Raw genomic sequence first — 16,939 nt, forward strand, 5'->3', positions numbered from 1 at the left:
CCAGTATTCCTCATCAGAAACGCTGGAACAGAACCCCTGTGCACCACGTCGACTTGCCATTGCCAAGGCTAGTTGACTGTCTCCTCCAGAGATCTTCGGTCTCCAAGAAGCGTAAGCCTCAAGCATCTCCTACAGCCAATTTATCCAGTATTGGATCTTTCATTGATTCACATGCTTGAATCCTCCCCGCCGTCAAGGTGGGAGTCTCACGGTAGTGTGAGACTCCCACCTCGATGGCGGGGAGGATTCAAGCACGTGAATCTATGAAAGATACCTATACTGGATAACTGAAGTTACAGGTCAGTTACTTGTTTTCATCTTCACCTGCACCGCATCCTTTGCACGGTGGGCCTGCATTCTTTGGTGAGCTGCTCAAGGTCCTCTTGCGATGCCAGGCTGAGAGTCCTCTCAAGGGTCTGCCTTGGCTCCAGTGGGCTCCCCTGCATGCTTGCTCGTGGTGACTCACTGGGACCTTGCTGGTACCAACACTGCACCTTTTTCTATAACTAGGTTGTTTGCTGTTGCCAAGGCTTTTTGGTGCTCCTGCCGGAAACTGACCCCCATGGCTCTTGACCTCCGATGTGGGACAGCTCGTGAACAGCTCCTGGTCTTCCAGTCTCTCCTGGTCCGCCCAGCTGAAACTTGAAGGCCACCGTCCACTCTCTTGCATCTCTTGACGTCGGTAGACATTCGTTTTCCATCCCTCCTGTGCACTCCTGAGTGGCATAGACCCTGTCCTCTCTGTTTGCAGGTGCCTCTCACCTTGAATCCACCTTTGGGTTCCACCGGACTCTTCTTACCTTCTTAGCGGCATCTTCCTGAAATTCTCCATTGTGGTCTACAGTGGTTTCTGATGCCACTTCGCCCCTATGCACCCGGCTTCTCTGGTTTAGTTATCCTGGTTCCTGGGGTATCCATGGTTGGGGTGGCTCTCCAACATTCTGTCCTCCATAGGGTTTCTTCAGGGTCTGCTGGGAAGGGGCCTTAATCTTTAAATTTGCAACCGTGACTTACCAATTGACTTAAATTGAGTACGCTGTTGTGTTCCCACTGTGCACACAACCTCTGTGGGGTTCCTAGATACGCACCTTGGGTGGTTCCTTGGGTCCCTCACTCCTCTACATCTTCTGGGTCCACTCTTGACTTGAATTGTGGTTCGCATTCCACGTTTTTACTATATAGTTTGGTCTCTCCCTGGGGACCACTTTGTATTTGTGCTTCTTGCTTATCCTATTGACAAGTATTGGATATATATCTCCGGGTAGGAGATACTGTATCGTATTAGTGAGTGTTCATAATAAATGCATATTTTTATAAATGTACTGTGTGGCTCTTTTTCACTTAACCTGTATTAATAAGATTACGTCCTGGTAAAACAAGATGCTTTACACTCCTTCTGGACTGAGCCTGAAGGCTGCTCTCCACATCTACCACCTAGAGAGCTTTCTAAGGTTGTCGGAGACCACTGAAATCACCATAAGGGTTGTCTGTATTAGTGCAGGGTGCTACACTTACATAAGTGAGCACCATATACTAAGCCAGCCTCCTACAGCAAGTATAAAAATTAAGAAACACATACGAGTATTACCTTTAGTGGGTACAAGGAGCTGGTACTTTGCTGGTGACCATCGATGTTAGAGGATGGATGTTTTTTATAGGTTATGCGTTTGAGCTGCCAACTTTGCCGAGCATGCTGCATCTTCTGCCATGTGATGTTCACATATTCCTTAGTACAACATGCCTTACTTTGTGTTGATGGTATCCGATAGCGGTCTTTGAAATTTAAGTCAAGAAAGGGCCAACCCTAATAACTCCTTTTATGTGTAGGACTTTTTGTATGTTACCCAATTTTAAAGGTGTCTGCCTTTACGTGCATATTTTAAACAGGTTTCTTTGTGGGGAGCATAGTTTCGAATAAGAGTACTTTGACATGTTTTATCTTGGCAAATAGGTATGTTCCAGAATTTGCAGAGTTTAGTACCCACCAGTTTTAAATCAGTGGTAATCTGTAGGCCGCAGGTTGTATTTTAGCATTTATATAGCTCCTATAACCCTATTTGGGCACTTGCAGCACTTACCACATGGATAGCAAGCTACACCATTTAAGGTGTGGTTGAAAGGGCGCTTTTGTTTTGAGCTTATGAGGGAAGTTCATGTTGTGCATCATGACCACCAAATGGTAGTTATTGTGTTAAGGAACTCCTTGCTTGGCAAGTGCTGCATCTCCTATGCAGTGGTATGCAGAGTCTATTGTGCCTTCAAGGCTGCCGTTCAGCCTCCATGTCAGAGAGGAACAAAGCACAATGCAGGCAGCAGAAGGCAGATATCCTGGTTCTCCATGGGCAGGCTAACACTGCTCATGCTGGTCCTACGTCAGGCGCTTAACTTTGCCCCAGATAGGCTCCAATAACCAGCAGGAGCAGCAGGTTCCTATGACGGCGGACAGAGGCTAGAGGGTTGAAAAAGCCTAAAATATCAACAAACTGATGATGATGGGGTACTAAAGGGAAAGCCAGGCCACAAGCTACTGACCGTGTCGGAGAGCTACTAGTAGCTTGGGATTGACCGGTTGGAGACCCCTGGTCTATAGCAACAAAAATCTTTCCTACAACTCCATTCCTCCAAAGTTTTGGCTTTGTCTCCATGTCGGAACTCTAGAGTAAAAACTGTCCTATGCTATATCTAAATATAAAGGAGATTAATCCCACAATTCCCCAAATATGTCTCACCTACTATATTTCCAACTAGATGCTGTGGCAGTAGTATCTGATCCATTCTACTATGTGTTACGAAAGCTTGATTAGCCGGAATATTCCCTACACACTCAAAGCAATGCACTCCATATGTCAACATAATCTGTTTATTACATTTCTAAGAGCCATTGTCCTATTCCGTTTTGTGTGTTTTTTGAGTGGGGACCTATCTGTATTTATTAGAAAACAAGAGAGCTAGGACCAATAAATGGCCGTCTTTGTCCCTAAAATAGTATCTGAAACCAACTTAGATGGGCACACCATATGGCTATCTGACGTAGTGATGTCTGGCACTTCAAAGGTTTATTATGAAGACCCTCACACACCAACCTAGTTGGTGTCATGCTTCATCATCGGGTCCCAGCTGAGTAGCCGAATGCTACTCTGCTGTGCTGTAACACGTGATAACAGTGGAGCTGGTTGTGGGCGTCAGTGAGTGTGATGAAGTGATGTGGTGTTAAAAATACCTCTGGGATTCTACCTGATGATTACTTTATTACCAGTGATCCAGGGTACATTAAAAACTTGAGAATGGATAATATATCAAGACTATCAATTTAGATCTCAATTATCCTTGGATAGGCTACATGTTTCAGCCCTTTTTAAATGTTGGGCTTTCTTCAGGACCTCTCTATAGGGTGCTAGTGATTAAGTGCAAAAAATGTGAGTGATAAAAATAAACCACTTGTAATGCATTTTTAGCACACGCTAAGGTGTGCTTTTTATGCTTGGAGGACTAACCGTATTAGGGGCCTATCTGTATCGCCATCCAAAACACAATTAAAATCCCCTTCCAACATTGTTGGTATATCCAGATAGGGAGTGCCTTCCTCCAGCTGTGTCCAATAGTACAGCTTCTTGCCTGTATTAGATGCATATAAATCCATAAAGGTTCTCTTTTCTCCATCCAACAGTCTATGCACTTATATGTATGTACCTGTTATACCTGCTTTAGAATAGTGAAGCTTGAAAAGCACCCTGGTGGCAGCCATATGGACACTCCTCTAGCATGACTGGAATGTGGAGCTGAAAACAGTTTGCCTCACACGTCTTAATCTTATTCACTTCAAACGGGAGGTGAAGTGATGCTACTTGTACCCCATGATGTCTTGTTTAATATACCCTCTGAACCTCATAACATTTCATGTCTGCAGTATCTGCATTTTCTTCTGTTCTGCAAAGTTACTTTTTTTGTCTCCTACTTCTTCCACCTCTGCCCTTCTTTGAAGACTTAAACGATATCCAGAGGAATCAATCTAATACTGGTGTTGTGGGTGCATCTATCCCAACATAGTATGCCCCAGATCAGAGCCATACATACGATATCAGATATACTATAACTAATATAATACTTTTTCTCCCCAGGTAAACACTTTGATAGCTCAACTGATGTGTTTCCCCATTTCCATCTGGACAAAATATAATTTGCTCACTTCCTAACCCTCCTCACAACTTGCATCAAACAAGACTAAACTGTATCGTATAACTTCTCTCTAGCTACCATCTACATATGAAATGTGTGCTTGCTCTGGGTCATTCTGTCAGCAGGGTGGTCAGTCATCAGCCCGCTACTTAATGTCCAGGTCAGGGGACCAGACCTCTGGCACCTGCAATCAGTCTCCTGGGCAATACAAATATGAATTTCAAAGGTGTGTAGATGTGAGCCGCTATTTAATTAAAGCAAAATTGTTCTCAATAATGCCCCAACCCCTTCACCCTTACCTTTTGGTCCCATGTGCGTCTCTGTAGAAGCATCAATGTTGTTGCTAAGGGACTTCTCCTGCAAAGCCGACCCAGGTCAGTTTACCAGTTGTATCTTCATCTTTTTTTCCACACAAGTGTCAGTGTGCTGTTGTTCTGAGCCACTTCGGCTGCCATTAGTCTACTATTGTAGAGCTCTGAGCTTTTGTTGCAGTTACTGCCCTTACACATTTTTTGCCCCTTTTTAGGTACTGGATGCTGATTTTCGACTGGAAGTGCACTGAGGCCTGCTAACCAGACGCCAGTGCCCCTTCCCAAAACCCAGGTCTTGTCTAATAGTGCCACAATTGGCAAAAGGCTTTGGCACTCCTGTAAGTCCCTGGTAAATGTACTCCAGGTACCTAGGGCAGGGGTACTAACAAGGGTGCCTAAGGGCTGCAGCATATCTTATGCCACCCTAACGGACCCACATACAAATTCCACCCAACTGCCATTGCTGGCTGCGTGACATTGTGCAAACCATGAGTGAAAACACGACATTACACACTCCTTCACAGGCTGTAGGAGTAAGTTTCTGTCCCTGTAGTTAAGGAACTTGGCTATCACTGTTGTAGGGGGAACCACAGGAGGAAGTAGGTGTGTCAAGGCCCTCTGGCTGGTTTCCACCCCCAAACATCTCAAGTCCGTCAAAGTTCAAAGTGCCAGAAATCCACTTTTCCAGGAACTGCTCTGGTTAAGATACTGCTGCCTTTTCCAGGTAACCCACAAATCTAAAATTATTTTTTGGGACCCAACCCACTCCATACAGTAGGTGAGAAGGTTCTGCCTGCGACCTCATTGTTCTTTATGTTGGCTACTTCTGGCTTCAATGGAATTTTACAACTTCTCTGTTTGCTGTGTTCTTACTAACTTTGTGGAGGTCTACTCAAAGTTGACTTCAGTGGCAATGGTGGTGTTCTTGTATTCTTGTGCATATCTTGAGCGTTCATTTGTAACCAGTATCTGAGTAGCTGAAGGATCCATTTATGTGGACTCTTGCCCCGTTGCTTTAGGGTGGTCCGCCAGCTGTCCTACAGTGTATTATTCTATCTGAGATTGCTGGGTTGTCCTCCGGACTCTGTCCTTCCACTATCATGAGTATGCAGGTCAAGGGTCCAACGAGGCCGCAACCACCCATCCTAGCCCTAGCCCCTGTCCCCCTTCAGCAGGTGGGTTGCTGTTGATTCTCAGGTCCGGCAAGTCCGGTTCAGCTGAATTATTAATTTTCTGGTCCCTTCTTGCTATAATCACATTTTATGGCTCCCAAGGTCTTTCATGTATATCCCCGAGTCATATGTGCTGTTTTTTCGCTTCACTTGCATATGAATGGGCCCCTTCCAACCATCCTCTTGGGCACCTTTCTGATTTGCCTCTCTCCAGGGCACTCCTGCTGGACTCCATGCCCCTCTCTGACAGCATTAGAAATGTTGGCCCCCATGTTCCCTCTCTGTGACCCCCAACGTGGTCCAAAGCCTTGCACGTAACTGTGAAAGTTGTGTAAAATGATTTCCCCCCCATTCCTGAATGCCTTGAGCTGTCCACATCTAACCTAAAGACTTCCAGTGTCATCCTCTTGTGTGTATCTGGCCTGGCCGGGTTATCCTCCAAGACTCACCATCCGGTGCCGCTACCCTTCCTATGCCGCTGCTAAGCTCAGGGATCTTTTCCACCATCAGTGCACCTCTTCCAGTGTAGGGAGCTAGAACACTATCTGGCTCTGCATTTCACAAGCAGCTGGTTTTATTTCGGGAGGCCTGGTTACCGCAGGGCAGTTTGTCTCTGAGCCGGCGCTTCTTCCGTGCCTGGCCAGATGGTGGGTGTCTGCCTCACCGAGGAACGCCCTACCTGACATGCTGCTGACTGGGACAGGCAAGCTCATTTTAGGAGGCCAGCTGACCAGGATGCCCGCAGGACTCACATCTGCTTTTCTGAGCTAGTTAGTTGAGCTAGTCCTCTTCCCACAGTGGAACCATAGCCTCCATGCAGTACAGCAACTTTACTGGCATTTTATGTCCACAGGGACCCTAGGATGATGGGTTCTACTGAGGTAGGCGGACCTTCAAGAAGTTGCACGCGGTTGTCAACCTTGTTTGTCCCAGCCACATCCCCTCCTCCCCCCCAAACCCCCCCCCCCCCCCCCCGCCATTGCTCTTTTTGTTAGAATCCTGGCAGGATTGACTTCGCTTTCCGTAAAATCTGAACATTTTGAATGATTCATTTAAGGATTACCAACAAATTAACTACAGGGGTAAAAAACTCAAAAAATGAGTAAATGTGCATACTCTAAACAGCTGTACTAGCAGAATATCCGCATGCATATTTCTTGGTTCCCCTCCCTTTCTTTGTGCAACTCTCCCTAACGTTATAACCCCACCCCTTTGATTCTCCTTCAATGGTGTGCTATCTTAGTCTTCGTAGCTATTGCACCACGGGTGTTACTGCCAGTAAAGGTTCATCAATCCCCAAGGTTATTGTTTTTTTGACTTTTTCATATGCATCGGTTTTCTAAGAAGATAAGTCTTTGGGAATCCAGACTTGACTTTGATTGTTATTGAAATAAGATTTTAACTTTGTTACTCTCCACTGAGCTGCTAATCGCTGTCTGCTGCGTTTAAAGTATAAATCGTTTTTTATCATTCTGAAACCCAAATATTTAAATTAAAAGAATGCTTTCTATTCTGTAAATTTGGACGTCAATTTGAAACGAAGTAAGCCACTTGGTCACTGACCAATATTAATTTCTAAGAAAGATATGAGGGGGAAGGCAAGCAGTGTAATTACATTGAACAAGCTTGACCATTGAAACTCTCCTGTGTTTTACCTATAACTGCAGCATTTATTGATAGCTCAGTAGCCAATGTCTTCTTCTTGCTTTCAATTATGAACGGAGAACTTGAGAAATCCATTTGTTGGACCAAAATTGAGAAAGCGTTTACAGAAAGATATTTGTGGTTTTCAGCTTTTTAAATGGGCAATTAAATGTTTTTAAAGTTTCTAAATTATTCCTAATATTTACATTTGAAATTGTTTCACAGACTGTTGGACACAAAGCTGATGGCAAGCACACAACCTTTTAAAGTAAGCCATTTATCAATTTTTTAAAAAACTTTTATCAATTGATATCTACAGTAAAGTGTTTAATTAAAATGATTGGGCTATTTTGTCTTTCTGCCTTCGTGGATACTCCTTCTTCTATGTGGGATGCTTGGTTTATAAACCAGTACTAGTTTTACTCAGTCGTATGCACTATGAAAGCACTGACTTTGCAGGAGAAGGTTTGTTAGTGACGCGCACCCACATGTGACTGATTTAAAATGCATTAATGTGGTCTGGTGGGCATTTCAAAATTTCAGCTGACCTGCTCGTATCAAGTTATCCGACTTCATGTGATCTTAGAAGGTCCTGGGCAATATAGGCCATCCGCCATTACCTCGTGTTTTTTCTTACCGAGTCCGTACAGATTTGCTAATAAAGCATTGGATTCAGCTTTCTCACAAGGCGGTCCTTTGTTAGCACCACGTCTCCAATTGACTCGTAGTTTTAGCCTGGGGAGATAAAGTGCTCCCATCTCCTTTTATGCCTTGGCATCAAAATCTTTAGTAAATACGCATGTCCGGTCCATACAGGGTTTGGGGTTGAGTGCATTTGAAGAATGCTTGTTAGGGCAACCATGTCTGTTTTTTGCATTATAAGCTGTTGGCAGTTTTGTAGGTGCATGGGAGTCTGGTTTGTCCTCTAACCAATGTAATTGTGAAGGAGGTCTTTAAGAATGCCTCTAAACCGGAGCTAGCACTCATTTGCTTCTGTGTCCAGGCCCTTTGCTCTCAGTTGTATGGTTTCGAAGTTGTGGCCAATCAGCACGTTTAAAGTTTCCGAGGTGTTGAACCATGTATTGAAATCTCAGGTTTGTGTTTGAGTAACGAGTGTTAACTAGCTGCTCGTTCTGGGTTTTGTTGGCAGTCTTCAGATTGAGAATGGTGTTGCATGAGTGTAGCAAAATTGTGGAGTTGCCAAATGTTTGTATCCTTTATTGGCATATGACACCTCACGCCCTTTAGTAAGAGGCTTCCCACTTGTCTTTTTTACATTTTGTTTTAGCCCGCATCACCTTCAGCTTTCATTTGTTTTAGGAACACTTACACCAACCGCCAGTGTTCCATACCACATTGCCCAGTAGCTGACCTTTTATTGTTGCTGATATTCCTGAGAGGCCACCAGCTATTCGGCACACAACAAGTGTGATTATGGACATTTGAATTTCTTTGCCAAAACTAAATAATGCCACGTTTTCTGATTTAGGGCCACGTTCGATATCCATCTAACTTATTTGTATAACTGAAAAAAGCCAGTCTGTAGTGTCTGGGGGCTCAGAAGAGATCCACTTCTTACAAATTTCCCTTCTAGCCAATACAATTAAATAAACAATTAACCTTTTCTTGAGCAGCACTCAAGGTTGCATAATCTGCTTCTTCTAATCCAAAGAGAATTAAAGTGATGCTTACCTGGATACTGTACCAAAACACTTCTGTCATCGTTTCACCAAAAGTTGAACAGAATGGGGCACATGGCAAGCATATATGTAGGTTGTTTTCTTTTTCCAACCCCACAGCGCTTGCATCTAGGTGCCTCGGCAGAGAATTAAGCCAGTCTTTCAGTGGTCAAATATATCCTATTGAGGGTATATAAGGGATTACTTTTTAGAGCAGTAGATTTTACCGTTTTATGAAGCAGACTCCAAGATACTTGCCATAACTCTGCAAACATCCTTTCCATTTTGTACAGAACTGTTTTTCATCTTTGGCTTTTTCCAGTTACCACCTCTTGGTTCAATTTCGTTCCCTCTTACAGAATATTGTAGTGCAAGCCATTTTGTGAATTCCAAAGCTGACTGGACCATCATGATTGCAGCTGATAGCATTTAATACGTGACACACTTCCCTGCGTGGATTTAAATATGGTCTCCCAACTTAAAAGATTCACTCCATCTCCTAAATCTCCCCAGTTTTTAATGTCCGCCTCTCTTATTGGAATATTAAGCTTGTACTTTAGAAATGCTTGTGTCCTGGGTGAAACCCATATCGAGGTATCCTATGCATAGTAGTATCCCTCGAATGTTTTCCTCATGTGATACCATACTTGTAACAAATGTCTTACTTAGAAAATTGGTACTCCGAATTTATACAGAAATGTATCTAGGCTAAAATGTTGGATCATAGCAGCATAGATAATGCTTGGTGCTAAGAGCATTCTACTAATTTTAATTTGAAATGCATAGGCATATAGTTGGAAGTCTGAGGATGTCAGCTCCTGTTTATCTAATTTCCTCTTGTTTTTTCCACAAAAGTCGCACACCCATAGTGGCCCAGATAAAGCGATTTATCATGCCCTGTAATTTAGCAATACTGGATTTCGAACATAACAGTGGGGTAATATTAGAAAAGTTAGCTTTGGTAGAACTACAATGTTGATTAAGTTTAACTGCCTGTAAATATTTAATGGCAGATCATTTCATCTTCTTAAAGCCTGAATCGCCTTGCGAGCCTTCTTTAGGTTTTTTCCTGTTAGCTGCTCTAAATGTTGTGTAATTTGGATACCTGATCTCCTTTTTTCGGTTTGGAATGTTATCTCGGAGATTCCACCCAATTATTTGTTTTTTCTTGATTAATTTGGTATCCAGATGAAGGCCTAAATGTATTTGCCAGTTGCTCTATTGATATTAGTGTAATTGGGTCTGATGTATAAATTGTCATCAGCATGTAAGGCCACTTTCCTGACTAGGCCCTATAACTTGTATGGGACTGTTTGTATCTACGCGGGTTCATTGAGTAAAGGGTTCAATGTATAAATTGGAGAACTGTGGTAAAAGCAGGCAGCCTTGACTAGTCCCTCTAGTGATGTAAAAACTATTGGATAGTACACGGTTTATTAGGATTCTGGCCAAAGGTGTACTGTATATGGTTTTAATTTAATTGATCAAGGTTTTACAAAATCCATACGCTCCCAAAACTTCCTATAGGTACTCCAAATTTACCCTGTCAAATGCTTTTGCTGTGTCGAGAGTGGTTGTTGCTAAAGGCACATTATGAATTTCCTCTATATCAATGAAGCCTTTTAAAAGGTATGTCAACTCATCTATCTGTCTCCCAGGGATGAATACTTGTTGTTCTTGATGAATTGACTGGATAATATTCGTAATGTTTTGCTAAAATGCTTGCAAACACTTTATAATCCACATTTATTATTATCAGCCTAGGAGTCTGGGTTTGTGGGATCCTTATTTGGTATTAAAATTTGTGCAATTGTGGCTTCATTCTATGCAGGGGTATGCCATCCAAATTATGCAAAATTTAATTTAACATCATTTTCCACACTGGAGCTGTCTGCTCTGATGCTGCTTTTTCCAGTTCTTCAGGGATTCCGTTGGACCCTTCTACTTTACCTTTCTCTAATTTGTTATTTGCTATGTTATTGCCTCTTCAGTTACGTCTGTCCTCAGAGCTATAGATTTTGCTTCTGACATTGCTACTAGATTCCTATCCGCTAACCAGTTCTTGCATTTATTCTAGTCAGGGGTTATTTCTTCCTTCTATTTGTTGCTAGTTTTTTTTTTTAACATCTCTGCTTCTATTTCAGACTGAAGGTTTAACACTTTAGCCCACTTCCTTGTCCTTTAGTGTTTTTTAGGTCTCGCCTAGCGTCAGCAGCGCGCATGCGCTACTCTCGCCATGCGAGAGCTTCTTGGAATCAATACAGTTCCAGAAGTTGTTTCTCAGCTCCGCCTGCAATTTTCATTGGTGTGCGTTGTTCGTCAGTGATTATTCTGAACATACTTCGTTGATTGTACCGGAGTATTTTTAGTCCCTCCTGGTTGCCACCCTGTCCTTTTTAGTCCACGCCCATCGGGACTGGATCTTCTCCTGGTGGCGGGAGACGGTGGGTTTTATAATTACTGTCTGTGAGAACGTGCCATCTTTCTTGCATGGTATGTCCCCACTTTTTGCTGAATTGCTGAATGTACTTTGACTGAGAGGGCCTTGTGACCAGGGAAGGCCTCTAATGGCTGCAGCACTCATTGTGCCAGCCTTAGAGGCCCTGTACCCTAACACACAAACACTGCCCTTGCAGGCTGAGTGTCTGGGTACAAGACAAAACAGAGTTGACATGGCACACATCTGTGTGCCATGCCCACCACCTACACTGCCCTGGCATACATCAGCCACCCCTCTAGCTGGGTGCCCTATGCCAGTGGTGTGGGCACAGGAGCAGAACACATGGAAGAACAATCAAATGGACAATGTAATAGGGCTTGCCAATACATCATATCCTCTTTTGATGCCTTTTTAATATATTTAAAATCATATTTATATTTTTAATTATAGGGCGTTAGGATATTACAAGCCTCTTAACCTTTTATATTTTCTCATAATTAATTAAAATGGCATTGATGCAATATTTGTATTATGTGTCATATGTACTGTTGTATATTTTATGGTTTAAAGGAACCGAAATAAAGATTTTCTGAATCTGAGTAAGTAGTCAATTGACAGTCCAAGTTACTTTCTCAGTCAACTTTCCCATATCTGTATTTTCTCTCTAAAACTCTCCCACTCCCAACCTTTCTATGACTTAAACTCACTGTTGAGTAACTGTGAACTATTGGGCTCATTTATTCCTTCTCCTTTATACGTGATATGGACTTCTTTTTTCAGTTTTTTGTCTATTGTAGGAAAGTGATGGGGGTGTAGTAGTCAGCTAACCACCCACCTGTTAGAAGCAACATAACAATATCCCCTAGTGGGACTAGTTCAAATATGGTCTAGTTTAGTATGTAAATACTGAGCTGGAGTTAAACATGCAAGTGTTGATGTGTGTTGGGCGTTGAGGGTAAGTGAGGGGCAGTATGGATATCCTTAAAGGTGATATTGTAGTCCTTGTGGCTGGCATAAGACTTGTTGCGCGTGCCTGTGCTGAGAAATGATATGAGGTAGTGTTATGTTGGTGTATGCTTTGTATGGTGCTTGTGGTGCCTGGAGGTAATAAAGGTGTCGTAGGGAGGAATGATGATGTGTTGTAAAGGGTGTATCTTTGGAGGATGACCGGTGCAATCAAAAGTTTAAACTGAACGTCTTGGAATTAAGTCTAAGCAATTGAACTGATTTGTCTGTGAAAATGTGATGTAATTTTTACTGGGTGTACTTGGTCCAAGTGAAATATCTTGTTTCGTTTAGGGTTTTTCTTGGATGCAGAAAACCACATTTTTTAAGAGCTTTATTGCATTGTTCCTCAACTGCATAAAATATGTCCATTCCTTTTTATCTGTTGGATCAGTCTCCACAATAACCTGTGTAACGTCTGTGGTTGGATTGAAACGTGATTTTTATGGTGCGTTAGGTGCTTGAACGCTGAACATGCTTTCCCATATCGGTACTGTTTCAGTGCATGCGTTAAGCTGGAGAAGACCAGAATGCACTGTATGGGCTTGTATAGTTTTCCATTAACCTTTTCTCCAGGTTTGGTACATTGCACAGTGAGGTCCAAACTTCTCTAGCTGTGACTCGCCTTATAAGTGTGACTTAGTTATTTTTAACCTAAGATTTTGTTGTGCGTTTTCTGCATGGCACAGTGTAGTTTTTCCTATGTTAGCGTAATTGTGCACGTTGTAGGCCGCATTTCTTTTGCACATGTTACTATATAAACACACTTTCAAACAATGCCCCTTGTTCTCTCTAGCCAGGCACTAGCACCTACACTTTACACGAATGCTGCTGCTGTTTGAGTACACATCTTGTCATATAACTGAGTCCAAGAGTAAGAAAAATGCACACTGAGCGAGAGTGCTGAGATTGCTACATCAGCTGAGATGTAGAATGTCCATTTGTGTATGCTAAGGTACCGGGTTTGCCGCTAATCCCAGAGATCTTTTATTTTTTTAAATGTTTTTATTATTTCCAAAACATAACAAATTCAATCATTATCAGACTATGTAGTACTTGAAGCAATGTTAATACAACCTGATCGCGCTCAGGGAACAAGTGACACGGCCATAACTGCCTTACATTGTGTTCCGCTCTTCAATACAATAGTGGCACACGTCAACACGGGCCCTGATAAACAAATGTATTAGTAGTAACCAATTGTCATAGAGGATAATGTAAAAGACATCCTTGCCGCACATTTAATACTACTAAACGAATTCCCCCCTCCCTCTTATCCCTCCCCGGCGTATCACACCTAACAAAGATTATGGCAACATCAAGGAGTATCACAAAGGAGCACAATAAAGATATAATGCATCAAACATCAGGAAGTCTCTCAGTGCCAGAGACTGGCACAATGGGTACATGCAGTAAACTATAGAGTATACAGTCGCCAGGACAGAACAGCTGGATCGCCAGCCACAGGGTCTTCATCTAGATCAGATTCTGGGATTTTCAGCAATACCACTAATGTTTCCCAAGCCCTTGCTGCCTCCAGATCTTTCTCACTATTTGCCGGTTTAGCTAGCTGTAATCTAACGGTGCCCTCACGTTCCGCCCATTCAAAGAGGTCAGCCTTCCATCTCTGAGCACTTGGGCCCCTCTTGGATTTCCAATGTGCTGTAATGTCTCTTTTAGCCAAGAGAAGGCTCAGGTCCAAAAACTTGCTAGTAATCTTGTTCTTAGAAGTATGGGGGAACCAGTGCAGCAGGCAAAGGCCTATAGTGGGCTCTACATCTCTCAGTGATGTCACGCAGCAGTGTAACAACCTCTTCCCAATAAGTCCCAAGCTGGGGGCAGTCCCACATCATGTGACAAATCTGCATCCTCCGTGTTGCAGCGCGGGCACGTTGCCGTAATCGTGCCGAAATATTTATACATTTTTGCTGGGGTAAGGAGCGCTCTGTGTAGTATAAAAAAAATATGCACCAGTTGAAAGCGGGCATTTCTAGAGCTTTTCTACGCCTGTTCAACTAGCTCAGCCCATACTTTCTCAGGAATCTCTTCACCTAAGTCCTCCTCCTATTTCTGTCGTAGTGTCCGTAACGGAGTCAGTGCCTCATGTGTCATACGCCTATAGAGGCAGGTGACTGCCTGAAAGGTTCCTGCCGCTAATACTAAGTACTGGCAGGCCATTGAGGTTTTTGACTCAATCAGCCCTTCTCTCCAGTGTTTTTGAATGGCCGCAACGAGCGCCGAGTGGAGCAGAAAGTCCCCGCGAGACAGGTTGTACCGTTCCTGCAATGTACCGAAGGGAAGCAAGGTGTTGTCCTAATATAAGTCCCCCAGTGTAGTCCGATCCTTCTCCTTACAGTCGGTCAGTGCAGTCCAGTTACCCCCATGCGGTAGAGCAGTGCACATGGCCAAAGGGTTCTCGGGGGCATAAGGACACGCGATCTACACACTCCTCCGACTCCTGTTCCAACAAAGCCGTAACATCTGTAGTTCATTAGAAAGTGCCTTGAGGCGTAGTGGCAGTTGTAAAATAATGCGGCAGAGTACCTTCCCGGTGGTCTGCTCTCCGTCTTGTCCACTCGGCCCTCGAAATTCCAATGCTACTGCTTGGGTAAGCCAATGCAATTGGGCCGCCAAGTAGTATGTCTCAAGGTCAGGAACCGCTAGTCCACCCTCTGATTTCAGTTTCATTAGTATTTTCAGTGCCACCCTCCATCTGCCAGCAGCCCAGAGAAACCCGGTGATCATTGACTGAAGCGGTTTAAAAATTGACTCTGGAATCCAAACAGGCAAGGTTCTAAAATAGTACAGCAGCCTGGGGAGAGTCACCATCTTAAGGAGGGCCACTCAGCCGGCCACTGAGAGGGGCAGCGTTCCCCAAAACTCAAGATTGCTTTTAAGACACCGGATGGCTCTACCCCCATTACTCTGAAGTAAGTCAGTCTGTGTATGATATATTCTGATCCCCAGGGATGTCGGGCATCTGTATTCCCATTGCACCCAGTCTGAAACTGGAGAACCACCGTTCAATGGGGCGACGGGGAACAGGCAAGACTTCGCCCTATTCACTTTGAGTCCAGAAACAGTGCCAAGATCATGAAGTAGGTGCTTCGCTCCAATGAGGGCGTCAGCAGTATTCGCTAGAAACATGAGTAGGTTATCGGCATAGAGCGCGATGTGGTGAGTCTGACCATGCATGCAAAGCCCAGGATACCGCAAACCCGTCCTGGCCTGGGCCGCTAATGGCTCCATTGCCAGGGCAAAAAATAGAGGGGAGAGTGGACAACCCTATCTCGTCCCACGGCTCACAGCGCAGCCGTCGGATATCAATCTACCTGTTCTAACCCTAGCAGTGGAATGATTGTATAACCGAGCCGTCCAAGCTATAAAAGTATTCCCCAAGCCAAAACATCGCTTGACCTGAAATAAATAGGCCCATTCTAAACTGTCGAATGCTTTCTCTATATCTACCGCTAAAATGGCAGCAGATTCTTTCAGATAAGTGTCAGCTTCTAATAATCGAAGCAGGCGTCTCAAATTTATGGCTGTGTTCCTGGTCAGAATAAATCCTGTTTGATCCTTGTGTATTAAGTGAACCATGTGTGGGAGCAGCCAGGTTGCCAACGTCCGACTTAAAATCTTGTAATAAGTGGTGAGCATGGACAGCGGGCGATACGCAGTCCTAACAGAAGGTGGTTTCCCTGGTTTCAGCAGTGGGATAATAATTGATTCGCAAGTAGAGATGGGCAGGTGTCCCGCTCGCTTCGCTTCATTATAAAGTGTCACTAATTTAGGGGCCAGAAGAAACTCAGTCAGGTAAAACTCAATCGGCAAGCCATCTGCCCCAGGTGTCTTTTTTTGCGCCATGTGTTTGATAGCCCCGAAATTCCCCAATGGCTATAACCTGACCCAATCGCTCCGCCTGTTTTCTGTCCAGTTTTGGAAGATCTGCTGCAGCTATAAACTCCCCAAGGACCCCGTCATTCAGCACCACCTCACTCTGATAGAGGTCCGTATAATAAGCAAGGAACTAATCATTAAACCCTTGTTGGGTATAGCAAACTTCCCAAGTCGGGCTACACAGTTCTAATATGACCGTCCCTCGTCTAGCTGGATTGGCCAACCAAGCCAGCAACGCTCCAGATTTGTCGCGCTCTACATGAGCACGCACCAAATATTTTTTTTATAATCAAAATAGCGCAGTCTCGACCCTTGTGGCCACTGCCTCCCTCGCCTCCCTCGCCTCCACTAGATCCTTCTGTCTATCAGGTTGCCCAGGGCTGATCCTCTAGCAATTCTGGATTTAAGCGCCATGTTGGGATTGTTGGATGTGCATGCGCCCAATGTATCTGCAGGAGAAGCGGGTTATGATCTGAAAGTGTCCTGGTGAGGTATTCACTATGTGCGACTGCTGCGTGAACATCTGGGGAACAGAGTATCGCATCTAAATGAGCATCTAGCTCATATAGTGCCGAAAAGAAGGAATAGTCACGATTTCCCGGATGATGCGCCCTC

At 43.9% G+C, this 16,939-nt stretch overlaps 1 protein-coding gene across 2 annotated transcripts in view; it reads left to right on the plus strand.

The window, feature by feature from the left end:
* PARN (poly(A)-specific ribonuclease) overlaps window positions 1-16,939 on the plus strand; it is an 806,720-nt gene that overhangs the window by 220,081 nt on the left and 569,700 nt on the right. For both annotated transcript variants that reach the window (XM_085628287.1, XM_085628288.1), the window contains exon 15: window positions 7,529-7,571. In XM_085628287.1, coding sequence (XP_085484413.1) covers window positions 7,529-7,571 — 43 coding nt within the window. The remainder of the gene's footprint in view (window positions 1-7,528; window positions 7,572-16,939) is intronic.

The sequence above is a fragment of the Triturus cristatus genome, chromosome 10, assembly GCF_964204655.1.
Source record: "Triturus cristatus chromosome 10, aTriCri1.1, whole genome shotgun sequence".
NCBI lineage: Eukaryota > Metazoa > Chordata > Amphibia > Caudata > Salamandridae > Triturus > Triturus cristatus.